This window comes from Temnothorax americanus, unplaced genomic scaffold (assembly GCF_048541705.1).
Source record: "Temnothorax americanus isolate GAGA-0224 unplaced genomic scaffold, ASM4854170v1 Scaffold13, whole genome shotgun sequence".
In the NCBI taxonomy this organism is placed as follows: Eukaryota; Metazoa; Arthropoda; class Insecta; order Hymenoptera; family Formicidae; genus Temnothorax; species Temnothorax americanus.
Window position 1 is genome coordinate 1,576,206 of NW_027509264.1, and position 24,634 is coordinate 1,600,839.

Consider the following 24,634-nt stretch of genomic DNA (forward strand, 5'->3'; position numbering starts at 1 on the left):
TTTTTTCATCGCCGCGGGGAAGCGTTGCCTCGGGACAATCGATTCGCGCCGAAAATAGAAGCTTTATCACGACAGGCGGGAGTAGTTGGATCGCGTTGGCTTGAGGATTCTTAATTATTATTTTGCCGGAAACCGGGTTACTATCTGGCATTAAAGTAACGAGCTTTTTTTATGAAAAAAATTATCGCAAGTAACATACATTTCCATAAGATTCGAGCTATTTGTTTATGCAGATGTCTGTAGATAATACGACCGCATATTATCTTTTTAACTTGCCGTCAGCGTTAAACAATGCTGCGTAATTTGGAATAGCGCGGCACAAATAAAAATAAATAAACGTCAATTTTAATAAAAATATTAGTCACTGTGTTTTTCTATGGAGAAACCGAGTTATCGGGAACACCACTCTATCAACGCCACTCCGTTTCGCATTGTTAAATATTTAACTACACTCCGATTCTCTTTGATTGATTGGCTATATTCTCCCGTATATTCAGGGAAGAGCTGCCTTTCATTTTTAAATTTTGCACGGAACAGAAGCGATATCGTCGTTACACGCGTCAGGATCACCCGTATTTGATTCTACAGAGTCTAACGGGAAGCAAAACCTTTTACAATATCGTAATAGCGTCGATAGCGCACAATGTTTCATTATTAAATTATCAATAATTTTCATCGTAATCTCAAATAATTTGTGCAGTTACACGATCGCGATATATGACAGGCGTAAGATGTAGAAAATTAATGCAATTAATTTAACGATAGATTAATTTACGACGAGAATTAGCACGCAGTTAAGTCCTGATGCCTTAAGTCCTGCCAACACTTCGACGAGAGATTCTCCTTCCAACGAGATTTCTCCATCAACGCTTCGCTCAAGCCGGTTTTGACGGCCGTGTAAAGAATAAAGAATGCATCGGATCGCGCGATATCGGGACGCGAACGATATATAGAAAATCACGTTCGTTCCGCGGCGGGCGCGAGCTGATTCCCGGTGGCCGCGCGCACCGTGGCGGAACACCGTGGAAAGAAATGCCACCCACCTCGACCACCACCGTAGCAGTACGTGTACTCGTTGTAATCCATGGACGGCCTCTTGAGTAATCCCTCGCCCGGCACTAGATCCAGCAACGCGGTGGGGTCGCACATGGAGGAAAACGTACGCCTCTCTTTGTCATCGACGAGAGCGAAAATGGAGACGCGGGCGACGAGCCGCGACCTCGTCGCGATCTACGGCTACGCTTCGAGGGCACCGAGTAAACAGCGTCGCGATCACATATGCACGCGTCGTCTGGGTCTCGAATCACCCCAGGAGAAAGAGAGAGAGGCGTGTATAAACGATCCTTCCGGTTTGAACTTCAAAGGGGAGAGAGACCCGCGACGTCGATGGATGACGCGCGCCCGCGTACGACAAAGCGCGCGCGAAACCCCACGGTATCCCAAATTAAACCTCGCCGCGAGCGCACGTAGTCGTTGAAATACGACGAGGCGAGAGAGAAAGGCGAGTGGAAACCCCCGGTGCACCTGTTCCCCCGTTTTACACGCGAGGGTGGGAAAGAAGTGCGCTCGTTCTCGAATTCGCGCAGTCGGACTGTCGTCTGTCGCGGACGGCGGTCACCTCGGGCATCGTTGGCGTTACCTCTTTTGCGGGGCACACGGTCCGGCACCGCATTCATTCACTTGCACTTGGCGATGCACAGAATTTCACAGGCACTCCGCGCACATTTCGCATCAGAACGTGCCCTTCGCGAGAAGTCGAGAAGTCGGAGCGCAGAATTGCGGGTCTAATGCGCAATCCATTGAGTATTCACGTTTGTCACTTTGTTACGTGTCACGAGTAACTGCGGGCAGCCGTGCGGTTCTCTTTCTCGTCACGACGGAGATTAATAATAATCTGTTTGGTCCCGTGACTCGCGCGGGACAGGCCGTGACCAATTGAAAGCGGGGCACAGCGTGGGACTAGTCGGATTGCTCCGAAAATTTTCGGAGTAGGTGACGAGGGTACGGGTTCAATTCGTTCCGCCGCGAATTTTTCGATCGACCGATAAACGACCACCGGCGATTCCGTCCTCCCATCGACGATGTCCAGCAACGTCGGGGAAGCGACTTCGCGCTCGCTCGTGGAAACCGGAAGTCCCCTCGGTCACGTCACTTCGCCGAAGGAGAGAGAGAGGCCCGGTCGATCGACGTCCTGTCGTGCAGACCGGAGTGTCAGCGGAGACGCGCGGATTGCGAAAATGTTTTCCGAGAAAATTTCAGGCGACCGCGCGATGCGGGTTGTCGGTGGTTCGTACACGCGACCGGTTCACGCGATCCTCGAACAATTTCCCTTTTATGGCCGCGCGATCTATCGTCTGACCGCACGAGATCCGACGAGTGATTCAACGTCCGGGATCACCGTTTTGTTTTTCCACACTCGATCGGATCGCGGATCGACACACGCATCGACCTTGCGAAGACCCACGCGACGCGATCTCCGTGGACCGTCGAGAACCGTTCCTCGTCACACTCCTTTGGAAGAACCGCACGCTTGCGCGGTCGGTGACAGACTGAGGATAGAGGGGCAACCGATGACTCCCGACACTGTGGAGGACGGTGGATGGTGAAGTAGTGGGGAAGGTAAGAGAGTGGGGTAGGGTGATCCTTCGGCGGCGCGGCGGGGAGGTTTGCGTAAGGGGCATTTTGGAGCAAGGGTGCGGAGGAGGCTTTGGGTGAGACTAGGCTGGTGAGGCGAAGGGGTCCGTCCGGGAAAAGGGGGCGCGGAGAGAGGGGAAGGGACAACAGCCGGTCCTCGACGATCACGGCACCCACTACTCCACTGATGCTGCAGCGGATCCCGTCGAAAGAAGACCCGTTCTCTTTCACGCGCCGCCGCCCGCCTGGTCCGGCTCTTCTTCAGGTTCTCGCACCTCATCTTCCTGCCATCTCCGGCGGCCAGGGGCGGATATGCTACGTGAAAACTAACGAAATTCAAGTCCCGCTCCACCGGAAAATCCCGCGAAAGAATATCCTTAGGAGTTCTTCCGATAAACATCGATGAGAGCAAGCTGACGGTTAACTAATTTCGCCTAGTTCTTTTCCAGCGTACTGTTCCTATATAGTAATTTCTTTTTTGTAATTTCTAGTTTAGGAGAAGCCGTGAAATCAATTAAACTTACAATTAGAATTAACTTCAACGTAATGCAGCCACGTTTCTCAAAAAATTAAAATTGTCGACTTTGTTACGTTAACGTATATCGCAAGAGCACATTTTTCTTCAATGTCCCTCTCGCTGTCCCACTGAATCCCAAAAATGATTAACTTCGTACTTCTCGAGGCGGGGCCACCATCCGTTCCTGGCCCCGTTCGTTTTATTGGGATGACCAGTTTCGGGCGGTTGATGAACGATTAAAGTGTATCGCGAATATTAAACGCAGAAAGGGAAAGGGAGGGCCCGCGAACGGGATAACGAGGTATGTTGCACCGTCCGTACTCTCGATCTTCGCCCACGATCTTCGATTATTATTGGTTCGGTGTGGGAGCGGACGCGCGGCAGACAGACACACTGAGGGAATCGATTAGCGTGGGCACGGCTTTGCAGATTGGAAATCGAAGAATTTCTCCGATGTTATTCGTGTGTGCGGGCGATTGAAATGCAGCGGGGCAGAAAAGGTGATTACAAGGACGGTAATCACGGCTATTGAGGTAATATGTCATCTCACAAGAATGCGCGCTGCATGAATGGGCGTAGCTTTCGTATAATAACAGACGTAGCATAAAGCATAAAGTATGAAGATCTACGAATGCAGAGTCACATTCCCGAACCTAGCTGTTACATTCTTTTTTTAATATCGTAAAGCACCAAAATAATAGCAAATGTCGACAAACGTAGAATATTTGCATCTATAACCGCTCGATCCACAATTATGAGGATTACATTGTTCTGTCACGTTATTCATTACGTAACGAAAATTGCTCGTGGTACCGGCGCATTTATTATTAATGCAAAAATATCTGAAATCCGTGTTGCTAGAATAGCAAATAATTAATGTTGTTACTGGATAAACTTTGGAACAATGTTTTTCTTCTCCGGATAACTTTGCGGCGCGATTGTGTATATGCGGTACACAATACAGGAGAATTTTAATCATTCTTCCTAACTAAAATACACGCGCACACACGCATGGTGCCGAAAAAAGAGATAAAATACCATATGCTACAAATATTGTAATCGTATATAATATTGTTGTTCCTACAATGCAAAATGCAAAATACCATGCAATGTAATCATCGGTTTCGCGCGATTTTCACATAATTTCGAAGAAAACGCAAATAAAATCTTTAATATTATATATTTGTTTTTTAATGAACATCGGCTGCAAAAGCGCTTCAGTGTTAATAAACTTTATGTTTGTACAATAGTGTTATTCGTTACGCAATTATTGCTTTTCGATCACTTTCAATTTATGCTTGTTCTCTATCCTAAACAATGTATGCAAACAACGGTTCTGTATGCAACGCGAGAGGAATGCGTTATGCACTATGTCTCGCTCTGGATTTAGAGAAAAATAGAAAGTTAAATGAAACGTTCTTTCCTAAATATCTTGCCTTATAGCACGTGAGAAAGAGAAAGAAACTCTCTCTACGTTATCTCATATGAAATTCAAATTCTGTAATTTCAATGACAAATAAAAAGATTTTGCACTTGATTTTTCTACAAGTAAAAAAATTACAATTTATGCACGCGCCTACGTGTGTATATGTATATATATATATATATATATATATATATATATATATATATATGAGAATGTACATGAAATCTTGTGAAATTTTCTTGCACATTGACTGTCGAGCGATAGCATTTATCAAAATAACAGGTTCTCACGTAGATTACGGATTTAATTGCAATTGTGTTTCCGCAAAAAACATGAGCAAGAAAATCGTTTAGTGCGTCAATAGAGAAATCTTGGCAGCGTCTATGTGAGTGTTCCGGAAAATGTTACCGATATCTTCTTCGTTAGTATCGCGTGCAATTTGCTCGCCGCGATTAACACCTCATTCGTTCACGCGATTTTTATCCCGCGGCGAGTTAACGCCCGAAAGTGCGAGTTAACGAGTCAATGGGTGACGTAATGAGACTTAAATGGACCAGAGAACACGAATGTTTGCGAACGGGAAAGTATTGGCGCAATGCGAATCAGGCAGCGGGTGATGATATTGCATTGTTCGCGGAAACAGGCGAGAGGTGGATAGGATAGAATAGCACCCCCGTAACGGTGGCGTCGTGCCATCTCGCGTTCAAATGTTTGCCAAGGGGTTGGGGGAGGGACGGGGGTTGAGAGATCGTCGACGACGTCGCGACGGCGGCTGGTCGAAGACCGGCTGCTGCCGGTCGTCCGACTGTCGACGACCGGATACCATTGGATTCGACGATCCGTTCTCTATTATGCGAAGTTTACCGCTTCGAATCTGCCATGCAGCGTAGTATTTTGATTTAAAAATCATCCCAATCTATACTCTCTCTGTTTCCGAATAAGGCTTTATCAAAAATCCCCTAGATAAATTTCATGCTTCAATATCTTTTGGAAACGTTTGCTTTTAACTGACCAATTTTTTAGGAAAATAATAAAGTAAATAGGTAGCAGTGATAAAGCGCGAAGGCTGAAATTTAAACGGAGGAATTTTACTCGCAATATATATAATTCTTTATTCGTTGGTATATAGTTTGTACACTGAACGAGCTATTTCTTTCCGGGCAATATATCGTTTAATTCATAGAAAACTGCGTAACACAGCGAAGAGAAAGAAAGAGAGGGGGGGTGGAGAGAAGATATATATATAGTTTTATAGTTTTAGATATACAATGGAAATTTGTTTAATATTTATACAATTATACGCGCGCAAACCATGTTGAAAACTTAGACAATAGCCATAGATTTTAACAGCAGGTTTATATACCGAGAAAGAGAGAGAAAGAGGATAAATTAAACTGCATTATCTAAATTCCCTCGGAGCATCCATTTAAATTCTCACGGCGCGGAATTATTTTTCGCGGGAGATTTCATACAGCTGGGTTGTTATAAAAAATTCATTTAGCGGTCGGCACGTCTGGCGCAGGGAATCCGCTCGCTCCTTTCGCTCCTTCACGCGACTGCTCTGAATAATGCGCACGCTTTCGAATTTCCCGGGTTTCGGCTATCGTTTTACCGGGTTACCCGGATTCTCTCGGGTTGCGATCTCGAAACACAGGGTGAGCGTGACCTAACAGATAGACGCTTCCCGTGTTTTTCTGTCGGTCCAAAACCGAGGCTTTCTCATCGCCGGCTGTGTGCCGCACCGCCGCGCCGTCGTCTCCATCGCGTTTTATCCGGTTGGACAGTTTCGCGCTACGGTGCGATTAAGTTGTACCTATCGTGAAACGAGAGAACGGGTAGATAAAAACCTTTCCCCTCTCGTCCGTCGCTTCGCGCTTTAACGGAGCCGAGATAATAAAGAAACCGAGTCGCGCGCGGTAAATTATGATGTTTCGAAGAAGGCTACCTGGCTACACGACCGCTTTGCTCGTTGAATCATTAAAACGGAGCGCTCAACGTGCTCTTCTAATTTGCGTACCACTTGTGTGGTATTGAAGTTTGTATTTGTATTATAATTAGAACGCGAAGCTGTAGAAATGATAACGGTATGTTGACTTAAAAGATTCGCCTCTCTCTCTTTCTCTATCTCTCTCGTTCTGTCTATTTAACTCTCTCGTTTAAGTGTATCTTATTATAAAATAAATTGCATGTAGCGAATGTAACTATTTTATCATCAAAGAAAAAGATATAATCGATAATTACAATTTATTGCAAGTATAAGCCACGCAAATACATAGGGATGGACTGTCCATTCGAAAATGAATGATAATCGAAAAAGATCAATTTTCTAATGCGGAGATCTATAGCCTCGATTTTATTTGGACGATTCAATTCTACCCTCTCTTCGTTACTTTACTCTACTGCGATATTGAAATCCCAGAAAAGCTTTCGGCCGTAAATGGTACTCGACATTCGCGGAAAATGGGGCTTTTCGTGATCCGAGTGCCGGGAGTGCTGCAGCGACCTTGTTTGCGGTTGAGAGAAACGAAAATGGTCCATGATACTTTCTACTATGCGCAACAAAACGATCTGATTCCATATGCATCAAAACATTGTTGAAATATCTCTATTGTACTTTAAATAAAGTTCAAATGTACTGAATATATAAAAAATAACACAAAGAATATCATATTTTTAATAGCATCTTTTTGAGATAAAACTGCGATATTATAAAAATGAATGAAATATATGATCAGAAATACTAGAATAATCCTGAGATGTGATCTTTCCTTCAGGTCGCTTGTTTATAAAATAGTACTTGATATATTATAATATTCGAGAATCTTTATCTTTATACAGCATCAAGAAAATCATTCATGATGGGTAGAATTAGATTACACGATAAAATCTATGCTATGGATGTCACATTAGAAGATTGAACTTTCTATAATTATCGTTCATTTTTAAATAAATAACTTTATGCTTGTAATACGTTTGTGATTCTTTCATGACTGCACCCAATTATTGCTTCACGAGAAACATTGACACATTGAAATGTGGCGACATCGACACTGATGTTTTCAACAGCCTTATCTTTGACACAGCCTCTTTGTCTCGGAAGAACGTACAACGTACTCCCTCAGGATAGCGATGGTGCACGTTTGAGTAACCCGACACTCTTCGGAAATCCATGTAGCGCCAGTAAACTTTCAAGGTAGACGAGGATGAAGGCGAGAGATCGGCTCGCGGATGCGGGCGGTACGGCACGGCACGGCACGGCACGATCACGGCATCGCACGTCACAAATGCGTTCGGCGTAAATCGACTTTTTATATCGGTGTTTCGCGCGAGAGACGCTCGAAGCCGCCGAAGCAGTCGCTCGTTAGAAAAAGGGTAATCCCCGTATCTTACGGACTTTATGTCTCTATATCGCGAAAGGCATCCCGCCCTACGGACGACTGCGCTTAATCCCCTTAATCCACTATCGGCTGTAAAATAGCCGGGGCAGGCCAATAAAAGTGTAAAAGTGCGAGCGCGTCGGGACTGCGCGGGAGGTCCCGATGCGACGATGAGAGAAGTCCCTCGCTCGCGCGGAGGGGGAAGGAAGAGGGATAGTCAGAACGCGAAGAAAGGGAGAGATAGAGGGGGGCATCCCTCACGGTCGCGGCATCTGCATACAAGGATGATGGCTTCGTAAATTGCGGCGCTCATGGCGATGGGCTCTCTCGCTCCGTCCGGCGTGCGCTGCACTCCGACGCACGTCGCTCTCGGTCACGACCGCGCGCGCGAAGGCTGGCTGCCACGAAAACTTCCTTCTCTTCCACCTTCACCTCCTCCTCGCGTGTGTACCTCATTGCCGGTGTACCGCGGATAAACATGCATACACGCCGGCCCGGAGTTCCGTGTAAAAACAGGTCGCTTTACGGCCGCGCGCGGCGCGGCGGAGAGATAACGAGTATGTAACGCCATAACTCCATACGGCAGTCTTTACACGCCAGGTGCGCGATGCGCATCGCATTTTTCGGCTCGATAATGCGGCCCTCGCAATCATTTGCATTCAAACGCGGACGCGATTTTGATTTCACGAGGCAACGGTGGTTGAAGAACGGACAGAGCGGAGAGGGATGAACTAATGTAGATAACATTAAACGCGTCAAGATCAGGAAGACGAGATCAATTCTAGCACCGCGGAAGAGATTAAAATATATCGCGCGAAGAATAATGGAACGTTTATCTTTCTCTAAGATTTGGATACAATCGCTTAAGAAGAATCGTGACCAAAACGGACCCTCCGGCAGCCAGAAGTTACTGCGATCGTCGAAGTTGGAAAGTTTCGTGATAACGGCATTTCCAATCATTCATCCGAATATGAAAATATAGGTAGTTTCCATAATCTTTCGAACTTCCGCGCTCTTTATTTCCTTAAACTTTGCATATCGCGCGGCACCTTGATGCACTCGCGGCCGACTAAGTCATGGGCGGCGAAGAACTTCCCCAAACGACCACCGGAACTTCGCTCGCACGTCGCCGCCGTGCTTCATCGTTGTTAGTTTGGTTAAACATGCGTTTGTCGCGTTCCCCGTACGAAGAACGGAATAAGTTGCAGTCTCCGCAGCGCGGAACTTATACGAAGCGTACACGGGGGGCGGATTTTATGAATAGTAGCGCGAAGTCTCCCGTGTTTGGCATAAAATTAACGTTTATAGTTAGAAACTTCAAACGATCGCCGTAATGTTTGCAATACAGCGACAGCACGCGATCGAGCGACAATCTATACCTAGAACGTAAAACCTTCTAATTTAGTAATTAATTTTCATATAACTTATCGTAAGAAGTATCGTCTTTTATTGCCATTAAGATTATCGGATCAAATTTATATCTATAAATATTTTAATACCCATTTTTTGTTCAAATTATTGTAAACAGTATTGTAAATAAAATATCATATAAAAAAGAGGGCGTTATTTAAATTAATGTCCTCTATTTTTAAACTGATAAGGTGGATTGGTGATGTGTAGTGGAAATGTGGCACTACATGAAATGATTCAGTTTGGACATCTGGCTCGGTAAGATGAATCTAAAGATTACCTTGTCCATCAGACTGCTGGACCCTCCGCTACTTGCTACTTGCAGAGTCACGTTGGACCTGTTCACTGAAATCTGTTCCCCCACGGGATATATGGTAGCGAGAACGCGTTTGTTCGATGACACGTGTAAAAATTATAAATTGATGCGTGGGAGCTTTCACCGGTTCGAAAGGCGAGAAGAGAAAATAACCGAAGAATAAGGCAGAGTTAAATAAATGATCCTCTCGAGCGTCGTTAAAATTTCTGCATGATTGAATATTATGAATTAAGCGGGGTCTAAATGGCAAATCTAAAAGGCACGGAGGGTACAGCATTTATCAAGCAAATGGGGTTACATTTAGTCGGCGTTTTTGTATCCAACTCGCGAGTGTTGGCAGAATTATTAAATCCTATTCTTTGAGGTAAATCTTTTAAAAATGCATTAGCTTATTTCCATTACCATTCACTTTCAGAACTGTATTATCAATCGCGGGAGAGAAACACGTTCCGAACTCTTTACCATAAAGGGGACCCCGTCCTCTCGTATACCTATAACGCGAAAAAAATGTTGCACGCGAGGGCAGATCTGATCTTTCCTTTTGGAGAAGCTCCCCCGTTCCACGAAACTTTTGGGACCGGCCTTTGGCATCGTGCCATTCCGCATGAAATAGAAGGCACCGAAGTGAGAAAAAGACGAAGAAAACGAAGAGAAGAAAAGAAAGGGATACCGAAAAGAACTATTGACCGGATCGGGATGAAAGGGTATCCCACCCTTTTTCGAAATCCGAGTGGCGCGCCGTCCAACGTGTGTTCGTGCTCCTATCGTATCCCATATCTCCTCGTCGACGAGAGCAACAGTTACTACCACCATTGCCATTACCGCGGGCCCGATCACCACGCACGTGCACCACGCACACGTACGGTTCACACGGAGAAGGAGGTGCAGCGCGCAAGGTACTTTCGTGCACAAACGTAGTTGGCTTTACGAGAGAGCTCGCCTGCCATCTGCCCGATACGCAATCCGCCTTAGCTTCTCCTCCTTCTTTCTCTCTCTCTTTTTTTTTAACGTAATCCCAGTCGTTTTCCAATCTTGGACTCACGGGCCTCCATCTCGCCTTTCTGCCGGGGTCACAGCCGTGAATCCATTCAGCAGCGGTCGTATTGGTCGTGTCGAAAAATCGAATTCGAGATTCCGGGCTTTTCGGATCTTCACCCCCTTCGTGCGAAGTTGTCGTGGGATATGTCAACTCATAACTGAGTGTTTCGATTCGACGCGGAGTTTTGTACTTCTGTATTGGTCCTGGAGGCTTCTAATTGTTGGAAAACCCTTTTTTCCATGTGAATTCGTAATGCTATATAGACTCGATTTGACACGCGGCTGAATATTTGCAAACTTCTTCGTTTGGTATTGAAGAGCTAAATATAAGATAGACAAAGTACTGTCTACACTAATCATTAATCGTATAACTAGTCAAAATTGGAACATATATAGGTATTCGATAGCGTAAATCGAATTATGAAATTTTATTTCTTCGATATTCCTCAAACTTCGTTAAGTTAGTTATAATCGGATAATAATAACACTACCTAGATTGCTCCAATTATTAAATGCATTTTAAACAATTATTAAATGTATTTTTACTTCGTAAAATAGGACAGATATTTTGCCGACAAATCATCATCTAAACTCGCTCTTTGAAAAGTATTGTGCGCTAAAAACTCTCAAACTCCCTCGGACTTTTCTCTCATCTTGGCACACAATGCGCTCTCAATTTTAAGATCTCGAAAAACTAACTTTCTGCGGGAAATTTTCCGTAGATCGTAATCTATTTGCGATATCTGCGACTACTATTTTAACCCGAGAGTAATACGGTGTCGAGTTAGCAGTCACAGTGGGAATACCCGCCGTTTCCTTAATGCACTTCCTGTCCTTACGACAGACTAAAGATCTTATCGAATAGGTTCGGAGCCGTATCTCACGCTTGCTTCCCCTCGTGTTTCGTAGCCCTTACTCGCGAGACCTTCGGGCTAGCTAGTTCCGGCCATCCCTCCGTGTCCGCGAGACTCGTGGGGGGTATCCTTGGGAGGTAGGGAAATGGGGGAGAAGTTCTTGCTAAGGTTTCCTGCGGGCACCTTCGACCGCTCACAAGCGGGGTGCATATCCGATTGTTGAAATGGCGCGATCGATGATAAGACGCCCGCGCTAACTTTAGCCCTCGCCCGAATAAAACAGAAATAGGTTGATAGTCGTCCTAATAACGTCATTTTACATGACTTACTAAATAATCTAAATAATAACAATTTAATATTATTTGACCTTTTTTACTGTCATTGTTTTATTGCTGTTTTTCGAAAGTATAATGTATAATGTATAATGTTAGAATTAAAACAATAATAGATTCCTCCGATTTATTAATAAACGGAAACACATTATATGGATGTAACATGACGTTTTTAATCGATAGTAATCAATAATACTTTTCCTAGTTCTATAAATAAGAGTGCAACGAGCACTGAATTGGAAGTTTCATTGCCGAGTCATACGTCATGACCTGGTTTAAAACATAATAACTAACGACATTTCCTTCTTGACCGATTGTGCGTCAACTTGCAACTGACGTACAAGAAACGTCAGAAATCCTATGACGACAGGAGTAAGGATAGTTACAAGAATATCTAGGACTATATTTCGCTAACTTGGACTAATCTGCGATGTCTGGAAATATTTCGTACAGCTACGGTACGTCATATAGCCAAATGTCATTGTCAAGCTTGAACTTTTCGCCGAGAATGGAAATTAATTGCGCCCACCTCTAAATTAAAACGGGAAGAAAATGTCTCTCTTTTTCTCTTGTTTTTGGCAAATGACGCAAGCGCAACCATAGAAGGTCATGAGCGCAACATTAAAATAACGACAATTAAAATAAATTTAATGTCAAATGTGACGCGTGAAAAACATCTATCTGCGTAAGCGATATGTATATATGTAAGGTAAAGGTACCACTACCCGGACACTTGAGCATCTGTGTCTGGATGCCTTTAAAAAAATATAAATTTATGAAACTAAAGCGTTTGGATATTATAACTGAAGTTTCAAACTACAAGAAAAAATACTTTTATCTTTGATTTTAATTCGCGTTATACTTATAAATAATAAAGGTGTCCGGATATAGATACATGTCCGGGTATTGGTACCTTTACCTTAAGTCCGTGGTGTGTGTAGGCAGAAGCTTCTTTAAGTTTGCGAGCGATTTAATGCTTTGTATGTACGAGAACAAAAGATAATTATTTTATGTATTGTGGAATTGAAATTATTGCATTCGAATGACGGGAGTACTCCGGCATCGAGAATCGTTATTTTACAACAGACAGCAAGCGGAGGGAACCTCCCAAGGCGTGGCCGACTCTTGATATCCTCGATTTAAGTGCTTCGAGCGTACGCCGTATACTAATGATAAGTAACGAGCGCCTCAGAACAAAGGATTGGAATAAATTTTCGGCAGTCGACATTGCGCGGGAGGAGCCGCTTATTTTCTGGCGTAAACGTCGCTGATGCTAATCTCGGAGGCCCTACGGGAGACCTTCGAGTGCCGGCTTCTTCATAGGCTTGCCATCTGACACCGGGGCCTCTTCAGGAAGGAATCTGGTCTGCGTTTCGGACTGAATTATGCTAATACCCTCCCTTCCTCCCCCCTCCCCCGACATCCGTGATTCACGTCGCCCTCTTTGCTGCCACGCGAATTGAAAGGGAGAGAAAGTGGTGTTTCTCGTGGCGTTTCGCTAAAAATCTCCTTATGCCTCTGCAACTGTTATTTTAAAAGTAAATTGCACAATATAGTGTGAATTAAATATTGATCATTGTGCGCGTATCTACCTTAAATGACATGTAAAGATTATCGCAAATTTTTATACGATTCACATCTTTTACATATTTGCTTCGTAATAATATGTCAACAATTGCTTTAATTATAAATAACTGAAAATAAAGCATTATCTGTTTATTAATTTGAAGTTGCAAATAGATAATTTCTTCCAGATAATTAATGTCAAAATGCAACTTTGGAGTAATTTTTAAAAGCAGTACGTAAATTTTAAACTTGGCGCATAATTATCAATAAATTTATTGGTTTTTTTTAATAGTAATAATTGTAACAGCTGTAACTCTGAAATAACATGAGACTATCGGTTTGATCGTACGTTTTATAATACGTAGAATACTTTTTCATATCGAGCATAAGGAAGATGCACCTCACGTGCATACACTTCAACTTTACAATTTACTTTTACAAAACATATAATATTGCTTTTAGGGTGCTTGCGTGGCCATGAAGAAAAGAATGCGGCGTGCAGCAGTGGTCGGCGGGCGTAACTGCAAACAATGTTCCGCCGGTTCCGCGTTTTGTGTAATGTATCAGATGCATAGGCACGCACGAAAAAACGAAACGTGTGTGGCTCTCCCGGCCGAGACGAATAGTATTGATATTTGGGGCCCACCTCCCTCCTTCTTTTCTCCCAATTCCGCACGTGAGCCATGTGTCTTTTTTTCATGTTACGTCATCTGCAGGCGAGAAAAGTGAATGCACCATGCGCGCGTTCTCGCAATATACCCCAGTGGTTCTCATAAACCACAAAAAAAGAAAAAAAATTGCGCAAAACAAATATTAATGTAATATAATAGTATAATATATACAAATAATTTATATATATATATATATATATATATATATATATAATATACTATCTCTTATTTTTAATTGCGATAAATACTTTCAGTTTTAATCTTTAAATGCGGTCACGGACGATTCGCGATAACATGTTAAAAATATATGCGGGCTGACCTCGTTGAAGGGCTCGCGTTCTATCATTAAACTGTTTAAAGTTTTGATTGTTTTGAAGAACGATATATTTATATCGGTCTATGAGAGATATGTGATCAAAATTAAGTCGTAACTCGGGAAGCGCGCTATATTCCCGACAACGCTGCTCTGCTATCGAGAGAAAGAAAATTCATTGTATCACTATTTCAATAGAGATGCTTTCCATTATTAAAAGTTCATCCTTAGAGCGTTCTAATATATGACTAAATTACTTATTATTCAAAGACGCAATTAAATTGCAGATTTACATATCTATTACGACGCGGGTCGTCGAGATTGCCCTACTTGCGTCTATACATAAATGCAGGAACATGATGGATGACACGAAATAAAGCGCGGAGTCGCCCTCAAGACAGAAGTAATTCAATTTCGCTCGGTGTAGGACAGTTTAATTTTCATATTAACGCGATTAAACGGGGTTTGACTCGAGGGTTTGACGTTACAAAGATCATTAGATCGGAAAAATTGGTACAACTTATCACTCGTCGATCTTTGCCTTCCTGCGAGCAGGTTAGAAAGAGCGGAAGAGTGAGAGAGTGAGAGAGTGAGAGAGAGAGAGAGAGAGAGAGAGAGAGAGAGAGAGAGAGAGAGAGAGAGAGAGAGAGAGACGCATTGTAACGGGCGTATAAAGCAGTAAGCAGCTTCTTCTATCGATTTCCGCTTTCAATCTGCGGACAATGCATCAATAAGGACAAAGTGTGCCGCGAGCAAAGATAACTTTGTGGAACTTCGCATACTGGCGCGTTCAATCTTCTCTCCGAGCTGTGCGATATCGGCACCAATATTGCGCGCACAAATGCAACCATCTGCACCACACATACACACATACTCGCACACACACACACACACACACACACATACACGCGCGCGCGCAAGTAAGCCTGTCTCGTAATCGAGCTTTTTAAATATACAGACGCAGAATGTGCACCCAATTTAGCGAATGGAGTTCTTGCGTAATAATAAGTTAGCGGTCACAAAAGCCAAAGTACTCTTTCTTCGCGAGACGATATCGCTCCCATTTCGATGGCGGCCACTTATTGAAAGCGAAATTGTCAACTACCGAAGATTTTCGTCAATCACAAAAGGTCGGCGGTACGTGAGTTCCGGCCGGAGAAAAGGGCCGCCTTATCCGCGATCCAATCTCCATTAGGCCGACTGTTACCGCGATTTTCGCGAACCGTTCGACATTTGGCTGCGACGGTCGATCGAGCGGCATGAAAGAAGAACTGCACGGATGCGAGCGGGGGGTACAACATTAATGTGTTCGTTGACATTGTGTTTATCTCGGCGTGTACACTGGCGAGCTAGGGGGTAGGCGAGAGGAAGGGCGAGAGAGATGAAGCAGCACCGGCTTTACAGGGATAATTGAAACGGGCAGCCGCTCAGAACGCCAAAAATAAACAAAGCAAAATGTATTTCAACCGTACTAATTTAAATAACTTTCAGGTCATTGTCCTTCCGATTTGATTTCCAACTTACGGTAGTCATTTATAATTAATCATGTTACTGGTATTAACTTGTATTAATAATTGTAGAGTTCAAAGCATTAGTTTAGAATTAATTATATCACATCGTGAATCGAGAAGAAAAAGATTGTCTTCTCTTTGGATAATGATGGCATATCAAATATTCGTAAATTTATCAATTTTCCTTCGCTTTAAAAGAGTCGACGTACTGAATCCTTAAAGTGATTAGTGAGCCAAGATTCGCAACCAAAATAATATCGCAAAATAGAGCTCTGAGCGCAACTGAACCGAGAGCCAATGTTGACGCGGGATAGTCGAAGAAAGGGAAACAGAACGCAGGTCCTGGTCTGGTCCGATGGACACAAGAAGGGGGGCAACGTCCCTCTCCCATGGATGATGGATGTCGGGGCCTTTCAAGTCCGTGGCGTACGGTCCCCTTCCGTCCCGGCCTGTGATTATCTAATACGACGACGCCGAAAGGGGGATCCGGCGGACTCGAAACGATCGTTCTCGTCGTGCGCAGGCGAGAAGGCAGAGGGGTACATTCGATGTTACCAAACCATAAACGCAACTGTATCGAGCCGGCTACCGGGGTTTTCTTGGGCTTTCCCGAGCCGCTACATCCTGAAAACTCGTTCGCATCCCGTTCCTTTCTCTTTGCCCCCTTCCCTTCCTTGCGTTGATCCCTGCCGAACGACATACGGCTACCCGGAGACCGAGCCGCTCGCGATGAATGGCGGATCCGCGACTAAAAAAAAAAAAATATGCACGCACTTACACACCGATAGGGTAACCCCTTTAATCTGTCAATGTGCGCTGCGACTCGCGCCGACTCGTGCAAGGAGAGAAAGGATACGCCTGGGATCGCCTTTTCCGGTGGGGCTTCTCCGGGCAATGAAATTACCGGGCTGCCACTCAAATTGGCCCGACCGGCGAACAATCGGGCCTATTACGTGGCATTTGTCAGCACGGTGCTGCTGTCACCGTGCGCAGCGAAGGCCCGTCTCGCATTACGCGTTTTCCTTTCGGTCTTCGCGAAAGGGGTTGGCGAGACGAGGGGTCCCGCGGGGACCCGCGGTGTTTAGGCAGGCAACAATGTGGCGTTCTTGCACAACGAAAAACAGGCACGATCGCCACCTGTCGCGACGCGTGACACCGGCAGTGGAAGCAGCCTTGCAGCAGCGTGGAGGAGGTAGATCGAGAATGTTGCGTAAATTAAAGCAGGCACACGTGTTGCAAATTGATTAATGATTGATGTGGGAATGAGGGGGTTGCGAAGACAGAGAGGTGGTTGAAAAAAAAAAAAAACGAGTGATGAGTTGGCAGACGAAGTACGCAAATGTGTTTCGGCCACATTGCAGAGTCTACGTTACGCTGTTGTGCCATGACAATTTATAAGAAGCGTGTAATTTCAGAACATATTCGAGCGCCGAGTGTTGAAAACGCCAATTTAAAGATTGAACGAAATCTGTCCGTGCTTTTAAATATTGATGATAAATTATTTATTGTATCACACTCGTCTGAGAACGAGTCGTCTCGTTAAGATTCGTCCACCTTACGATTCGTGGAATAGATTTAGGTTCGCATCGCGGGTTCGTGTCATTTGTCTTTGTCGTCGGCGACAAAGTCACGAAGAAAATGGCGGAGGACAAACTTCCCCTGTCTTGACCGATCCCGCGCGATCGGATCGTTTTAAACGAGCAGGAGACGCAGGTTGGTATCGACCGTTTCGGTTTCGCAGATGGCCAGCTGCGAGGGCTTCGTCGCTTCGATATACGATAAATATGGGCGGTTTCGCTTGGCAGCGACAGGTTTAAGAGGCTTTTAAGAACGCTTCGCCGATCGTTCCGCGATCTTTCTCCACCTAATCCTCGCCGTTCACTCTTTTCGTCTCCCGCTATGCCTCTCCTCCTCCTCCTCCCGAGATCGCAACGAAGATTCGATGAATGAAGAGCAACCTGCTCCTCCCGCTCGTATATATCCCGAGGAATAATACGTGAAGATCCTCGAAGCATAAAAAGTCGAAAAGCGAAATCGAACGTTTACTTCGAAGGGAGGGTCACCCGTTTTATGCGAAAATCATTTAGCTATAGATCAGATATATGTTTCGATTTAATTGTTCGAGTGAAAGCAGATCCGTTTTTAGATGACGTGTTATTCTTGAGAAAGAAACTAGCTAGATGAAAGAGAATTCAAGACGAGCGAGGAATCCAATTTGGCGAACTAAAATAATAAAAGTTACGAGAGTCCGTTAACGATAGTCCGAATCCCGTTGAATTTCATTAATTTATACTGGATCACTGTTTCCATACAAAGTCGAAGAGATCCTTTGCAAATGTATTTGATTTATAACTCTGTAAAACGTGATTGTGCGATCCGAAAGTTTTGCCCTTAATAAATGGAACTTGGACGTTCGCGAAGTACGGAGTGGTCCAATTATATTCCGCCCCTCTTATGTACGCTTTGTTATAAACTCGGTCCATATTTTTTATCAGTTCTGATAAGCACTTATCGTTAAACGACTCGGAACTTTGGAGGCGTGCCCGATAACTCCGAGGTATTATACTCGAAGTTTAAGCTCGGGAGAAGCGCGGAAGTCAGAATCACTTCGCACTGCCATCGCGCCGCGCCGTTTCGAGCCGTTTCGGCAACGGCGAATCGTTCCTTTGGACGCGGGATATTTCATCGAGCGTAAAGAAAAGCCGTTGAAATAACGTTCGCCGAGCTAATCGAAGCGGACAGCCGTCGTGAAAACTTCGCGGATCAAACTTAGATATTAAAAGCTATGTAGACCCGAATTAATTGACAATTGAAATAAATCGAAGAGAAACGCGAGACTTGCAGCTCAAAATATATATATTTTTTTCACAAAAAATTACATATATATGTATCATTATTAAATATATTATATTCTTTAGAAAAAATTCAATTTAAAAAAGTTTAATTATACATTTTTCATCCGTTCTCTCTAATCATAAATCGATGTTTTTCTTTTCTCATATAAAATATGTTATGTTAGCATAACCTACTTCTCGTTTAATACATTTTGTTACGGGCGACTTCCTTTAATAATGACATTATACATGTATATAAGTAGACGAATGTATACACAGTCGATATTAAAAGTTTATACATGATAGTATTAAGGATGTCTTATACCAGCTTGCGTCACATCGTTGAACATCAATAAATCTGATGTTTAAAAAGTCGAGCGGTCTGTACTAATATCCTCGTGTTTACCCTATTCGATCTCACCCTCGGATATCTGTCTTTTTCATTCCTTCTCTCTCTCTCTCTCTCTCTCTCTCTCTCTCTCTCTCTCTCTCTCTCTCTCTCTCTCCAGAACTTCTTTCCTTGCTTCTTGTCCGACGTTAACTGGACGGCAAGAGAGTGACCCACGACCGATTATTGGATCCTTCTTTGACCGCAGACTTTACCCTCTCGACGAAATATGCTCGTATCAGCACGCACGAGCTCTTTTATTGACGGTATATTTCTTTCTTTCCGTCTTCTGTCATGATGGTCCTCGGTGGACAGCTCGTAATACCTTTATATGGCGCGAGTAAGCGTCTGAGAACGACACAATGAGAAGAATCGAGTACTGATGCCGCCTAATCCTTTATCGACTATATTGCAGACGACATATAGCGTCATTTTATATAGATATACGACAAATTCTAAGATTTAAAAAAGTAGTATCATATTTTAAAAAGACATTCAATTTATCTTCTTTCTTAACAACATTTAAATTAAGGAAATCTAAATTAAAATTTTAATATACGCAAAATAACATAATACTCAATTTTCTCCTATAAAAAGGATTTTTAAAAATAAAATTTGAATCATTTAAATATTGACTCGTTTATGATAGAAGGCATAGTATTTTTGATATAAAAAAAGAAAATGACTGTAAAATAGACACGGATTCGATTATATTAGCGACGGGAAATAAGATCCACAAAGATGCAATTATTTCATGGAAAAAAAGTATTAAAAAAACGCTTGATGGATTACGCTGATGTTCGCGTCTTGAAAAGATTCGATTAAGGGTCTGATTGCTATCCGAAAAACCTCAAAGATTTTCTTCAGTTGGATCGGCGTAATATCGTTCGGCGCGTTCGCGGAGCGGAGTGTTACTCTCTCGAAAAGGGTTCGTTCATTTCTTTTATCGGGCTTGAGAGCAGTTTAGATTGCCAGGACAAGCGATTTCGAGAAGCAATTCCGATTAGGGGGGAACGGGCGCGGTGACTCTTCGGTTAGGAATTTCGAAGGGTGTCTAATTGCTTCAAAACTTGTCACGCGGCTTCGATCCCGCGATGCTCAGTTGGAGTCCTGCGTGATTAATGGAACTTTCAAAAAAGGACGCACTTATCTCGATCCCTTCTATGAACCAAAGAAGCCTGCCTCTCCGTAATGCGTTTTCCCGGTGATCTGGATCGAACGGTCTGTCATACGACGACACGAGCGAGAGACGGTTCGAATCATGTATATGGCCTTCCGAACGAATCCCGAACCTGTCATTAGCTTCTGTCTGCCGGAGTGAGCCTGTCTCCACGGATACAGATAATTATGAAACGAATATTCTCCTCCTGTTGGTTTAGACCGATAAGTATTTTCGCGTTAACAGTTAGGCCATTAACGATCAATCACTATTTTCGAAGCTCTTCAAGTTAAGTATAATTGATAGCCTCTCCTGTTATATATACCGCGTGACCTAAATCCATCGAACTTTTTACATAGCTTTTATTAATGAATTCAGAATGTACTTCTCTTAAAAAAAAATTCAATAAATTGGTTTTGTGCCTCTTTCTCTCTCTCTTCTAAATTTTAATATTAAGTAATTGTATATTTAATTTGTAAGTTTATTTTCATTCTCACAATTTTCTGACTGAAGTATTAGTAAAAGTTTCACTTGTACCACTTTTCCTACGCATTGTATAGAAATGTTCGAGAGAACGTAATCCAAGTCGTTAGATTCACCTAATTAAATAAAGTAGCGTATTATGTGCAATTCAATCGGCGAGGAAATAAGAAAAGTTGGATATGTTTCCTAGCTCACCGTGATGCCGTCTCGATATTATTGCGACGACAAGCAATAAATAACGCGAGAGAAAAAGAGATATATTCGACACGTTTTAATAATTCATTTAGGAACTTGGGTACTTTCGTTCATCGAGTCCAAGTCAATACTACGTGATACGATCAATGCGCTTCGAGTCGGTCGAAAAACACGAGCACCTGACTACTCGCTTCAAGTGACTGCAGATCCCTTTTTTCTCACTTGCTAACAAGAGATATCTTTTCTCTTCTTTTTAATAAAATGGCAAGAATCTCCGAGACACAAAAGGGCGATGAATTCCATTTGCCGTTCTTTCGACACATGTTAGACATCAAGTTTGACTCAATAATTTTCGCGATCGTCATATATTTAGAACTTTTTCTTCTTAAGAAATTTAGTGAACAAGTTCCAATCGAACCGACAAACAGTTATTATATCTGTTTATGTGCTTATTTCTTTATCCCATATTTACTAATGATTATATATGCAATGTCTAATGCAAATTAACATTCTTGCAAATGATACAAAAAATTAGGAAATATACCATTTAGTCTAATCGTCTAATAAAGACAGGCTAAAAGAACCTAATGCTTCGAGGCATGATACGAGCAGACATCTGCCACGTTCGACTCGGAACGTTGCTCCGCATGAGCGGCGCAAATGTGTTTGTCATATTTCCAGGCACTCGAGCATCGTCGCGGTGCTCCAAGGAATTAGGGGAGCGCTTATTCAAACACGCGCGGTTAAAAGTGTCCGCGTTCTCCCCTCTCGTACGTATTATCTCGGTACGTCTATTGGCAGCTTTGTACATGCCGCTGATGAGTTACACCATGCCGAGGAGGAGAGCGACGTGCATGCCGCGTCCCTTCTAGTCGAAGAAAGAAAGCACCGTGGCATGCTTATGGGAACGCAGTTGCGCGTGAAAAATCCGTGTATCGATGTGTCGGAGTCAAACTATAACGGGGGACTCCCAATTCCACGACTGTTGCGCAAACATGCTCGCGACTTTGTAAGTAGAAAGCTTCAACTGTATTTTTTTAAGCAATTAATTTGTCATATATCAATGTTATTAAATAAAAATGTTGAATTACTTTTTAAACAGTTTCCTCTCTCGTTTCCCGTTCACCTTTATTTTTCAAGTAAACATTATTTTCATTAAGATCACTAATTTTACGTAATTCAATAAAGTTCAAATCAATAATTTTAAAGTGCCACAAATTGAATGAGATAATAAAAAATTAAAAGACTTGAAAAACGAATAAATTCCAATTTCGATTAAATCGGCACATCTGTCGTCGCTATAAGGGTTAAATAGAAGGGTTAAATAGATGTGTCGCGCAAAGTACGAAGTACTTCGTATTGCTATTCCGCTTCCACTGAGTGCCAAGATAAATGTTGCGTGTCCGCGTGATTTCAACTATCTAAACGGATATTGGGAGTACGCGCGTCTCTTTGCGCGCGCGCGCGCGTGTACTCCGACGTGAGTTTACCAACCGCGTTATCCGCGCACAAAAGGCGATGCATTAACGCATACACGCGCAGCCGAGTGATATTGAGATGTGTTAAGGGAAGATGAAGGTTCAGATGGAACGTTCAACAGGGACTGGAAGGCTTGTCAAACATCGAGAATATCGACGCCGAAATCGGAATGTCGGCCGCCTCCTCGTCGAGTAGGAGCGTAGTTTTGGAGACGTGTAAGATATAGAGATATATGTGAAATGCGAAGCTGTAAAAGACCTGCCAACATTTGCGCAATCAGTATCTCGCGACATACTAATCGGATTAATTATTGATTATCATTAATTGCCGATCGTCGTCGTTGTTACGTTCTATTTATATGTGAGAAAGACATTAATATCTAATATTTTCGAAAACAAAAAATAGATAATCGTCTTGCAAACGAAAACGCTTCGTTCAAGATAGAGCCGACTGCAGTAGATAAATTATCTGAAACTAACGCGCGAGAATGGCTGTTTAGGGTGGCAAGAGAAATTCCTGACACGTAGCCGAGAGTATAGCGGATAGCATAAGAGTAACAGCGTATAACGGAGTATCGAGGGTCGTGATGTAGGGGATTAGCAATTTCTCCAAGTGCGTCTGTGTAATGTCTCTGGGGTATCGTATTGGCTTGCGATCCAATCGTCCGAACCATCGATCACCTTTCTGCTGTGGAAACGGAGCGAGAGTCTCTCTTTCGATTTCTCGGTGGTTACGGGACGTTCATATCTCTCGATATATATATACATATATATATATATATATTGTATGTTTATGTGTATGTATGTGTGTATGTCTGCATACATAAACATATGTATTGTATATAAAATGATCCACAATGAGAATCGCATTTTATTCTGTCCGTTTATAGCTCACAATCAGCTAAAGTCAATTAACTTCAAATTTTAAAGTTTATAGTCTGTCACGTTGTTTATTTTCGACTCTAATTTTAGAAAGAAACGAATAAGGTAAACTATGTGTCACTGCCGCGCCGTCGTGGTCAAATCAACTAAAAATATATAATAAAAGTGGCAATAAAATGCAGTCAACGATAAAAAAAGTAAGCAAAAATAAAAAAGAGGCCTATTTATATAAAATTATTCCAAGTATCACGTTGTTTGGTCAGATAACTTTCCGGCGTAACGTCACTTAACGCGCAAGATCACGCATACGTTTTCTACCGCGCGTGTGTTCGAAGTCCCATCTGGAACTGTTTGTGTTAGGAAGTGTCGTGTTTCGGGTGTTCCATCTGGGCGCTGCTGGGTCGAGGATCATGGCCGAACTCCGTGGAACGTGTAACTCATATGCAACTTGTGTACACATTGTGACACGCGGCCATCCTATACGTTTTCCGTAATATTGCCATCACCGCCTTTTAACATATCGGTTTCGTTTTCACGAACGATACGTATAATCCCGCCGCGCCGGCGAAAGAAACGCGCGCGAGTTCCCTCGAGAGATTACACACCGAGTCGTAAGTTTTTCGACGAGTTTGATGAAAGTAGCACCGTGTCGTAACATGTTCCATGCCGAGGAAAACGGAGGTACGCGAAACGGAATTAATCTAATTAATTTCCAAATGGAGTACCTTAGTACTCCACGTACTCGACGCTCTCGGGCATTATGGACTCTGTTTCATCAAACTTGCGCTTCCTATGTTCGGGAACTGACGGTCCGGTCGGCTAATAAGGAAAGCTCTCAATTTTCGAAAGTAGGGCGAATCACTCGGTCGGAATTTTTCCAACGTTCTCTGAAGAGAGTTCGCGACGCGACCCTCTTTCTTTTCCCGAAGTTTGGAACGTGCCGAGTGTCGCTAGATTCTATCTGGATTTAGCATGCACTATCGATGAATCTGTTTCAAGATGCGATTGTTCCTCGTCACGTAGCACTTTTTATTTCGGCACCGAACCCTATTTTCCTTTTTTCCGCTTGGATCGAGGCGTGTTATGCACGCCGCGTTATATTGACCGCAACTGGACCATCGAGAATTGTTTAGGGCGAACAGATGAGAGATTTCGCGGTCTCGAGGCGGCGGTCCGTCGCGTTTATTCGTGAGCTAAAGCCCAAAAGCGACCGAATCGTTTCGTTCTCGGCGCATGCATTGTCCAGTTCG

At 43.3% G+C, this 24,634-nt stretch overlaps 1 protein-coding gene across 12 annotated transcripts in view; it reads right to left on the reverse strand.

Moving 5' to 3' along the window:
• Ten-m (teneurin transmembrane protein Ten-m) overlaps window positions 1-24,634 on the reverse strand; it is a 514,620-nt gene that overhangs the window by 42,852 nt on the left and 447,134 nt on the right. For 2 of the 12 annotated variants that reach the window (XM_077400007.1, XM_077400003.1), the window contains exon 1: window positions 1,044-2,535. The exons of the other annotated variants lie outside the window; for them this stretch is intronic. In XM_077400007.1, the coding sequence (XP_077256133.1) occupies window positions 1,044-1,149 (106 nt within the window). In that variant the 5' untranslated portion in view covers window positions 1,150-2,535. Of the gene's footprint in view, window positions 1-1,043; window positions 2,536-24,634 lie in introns of those variants that run through there. 12 annotated transcript variants of the gene reach the window in all.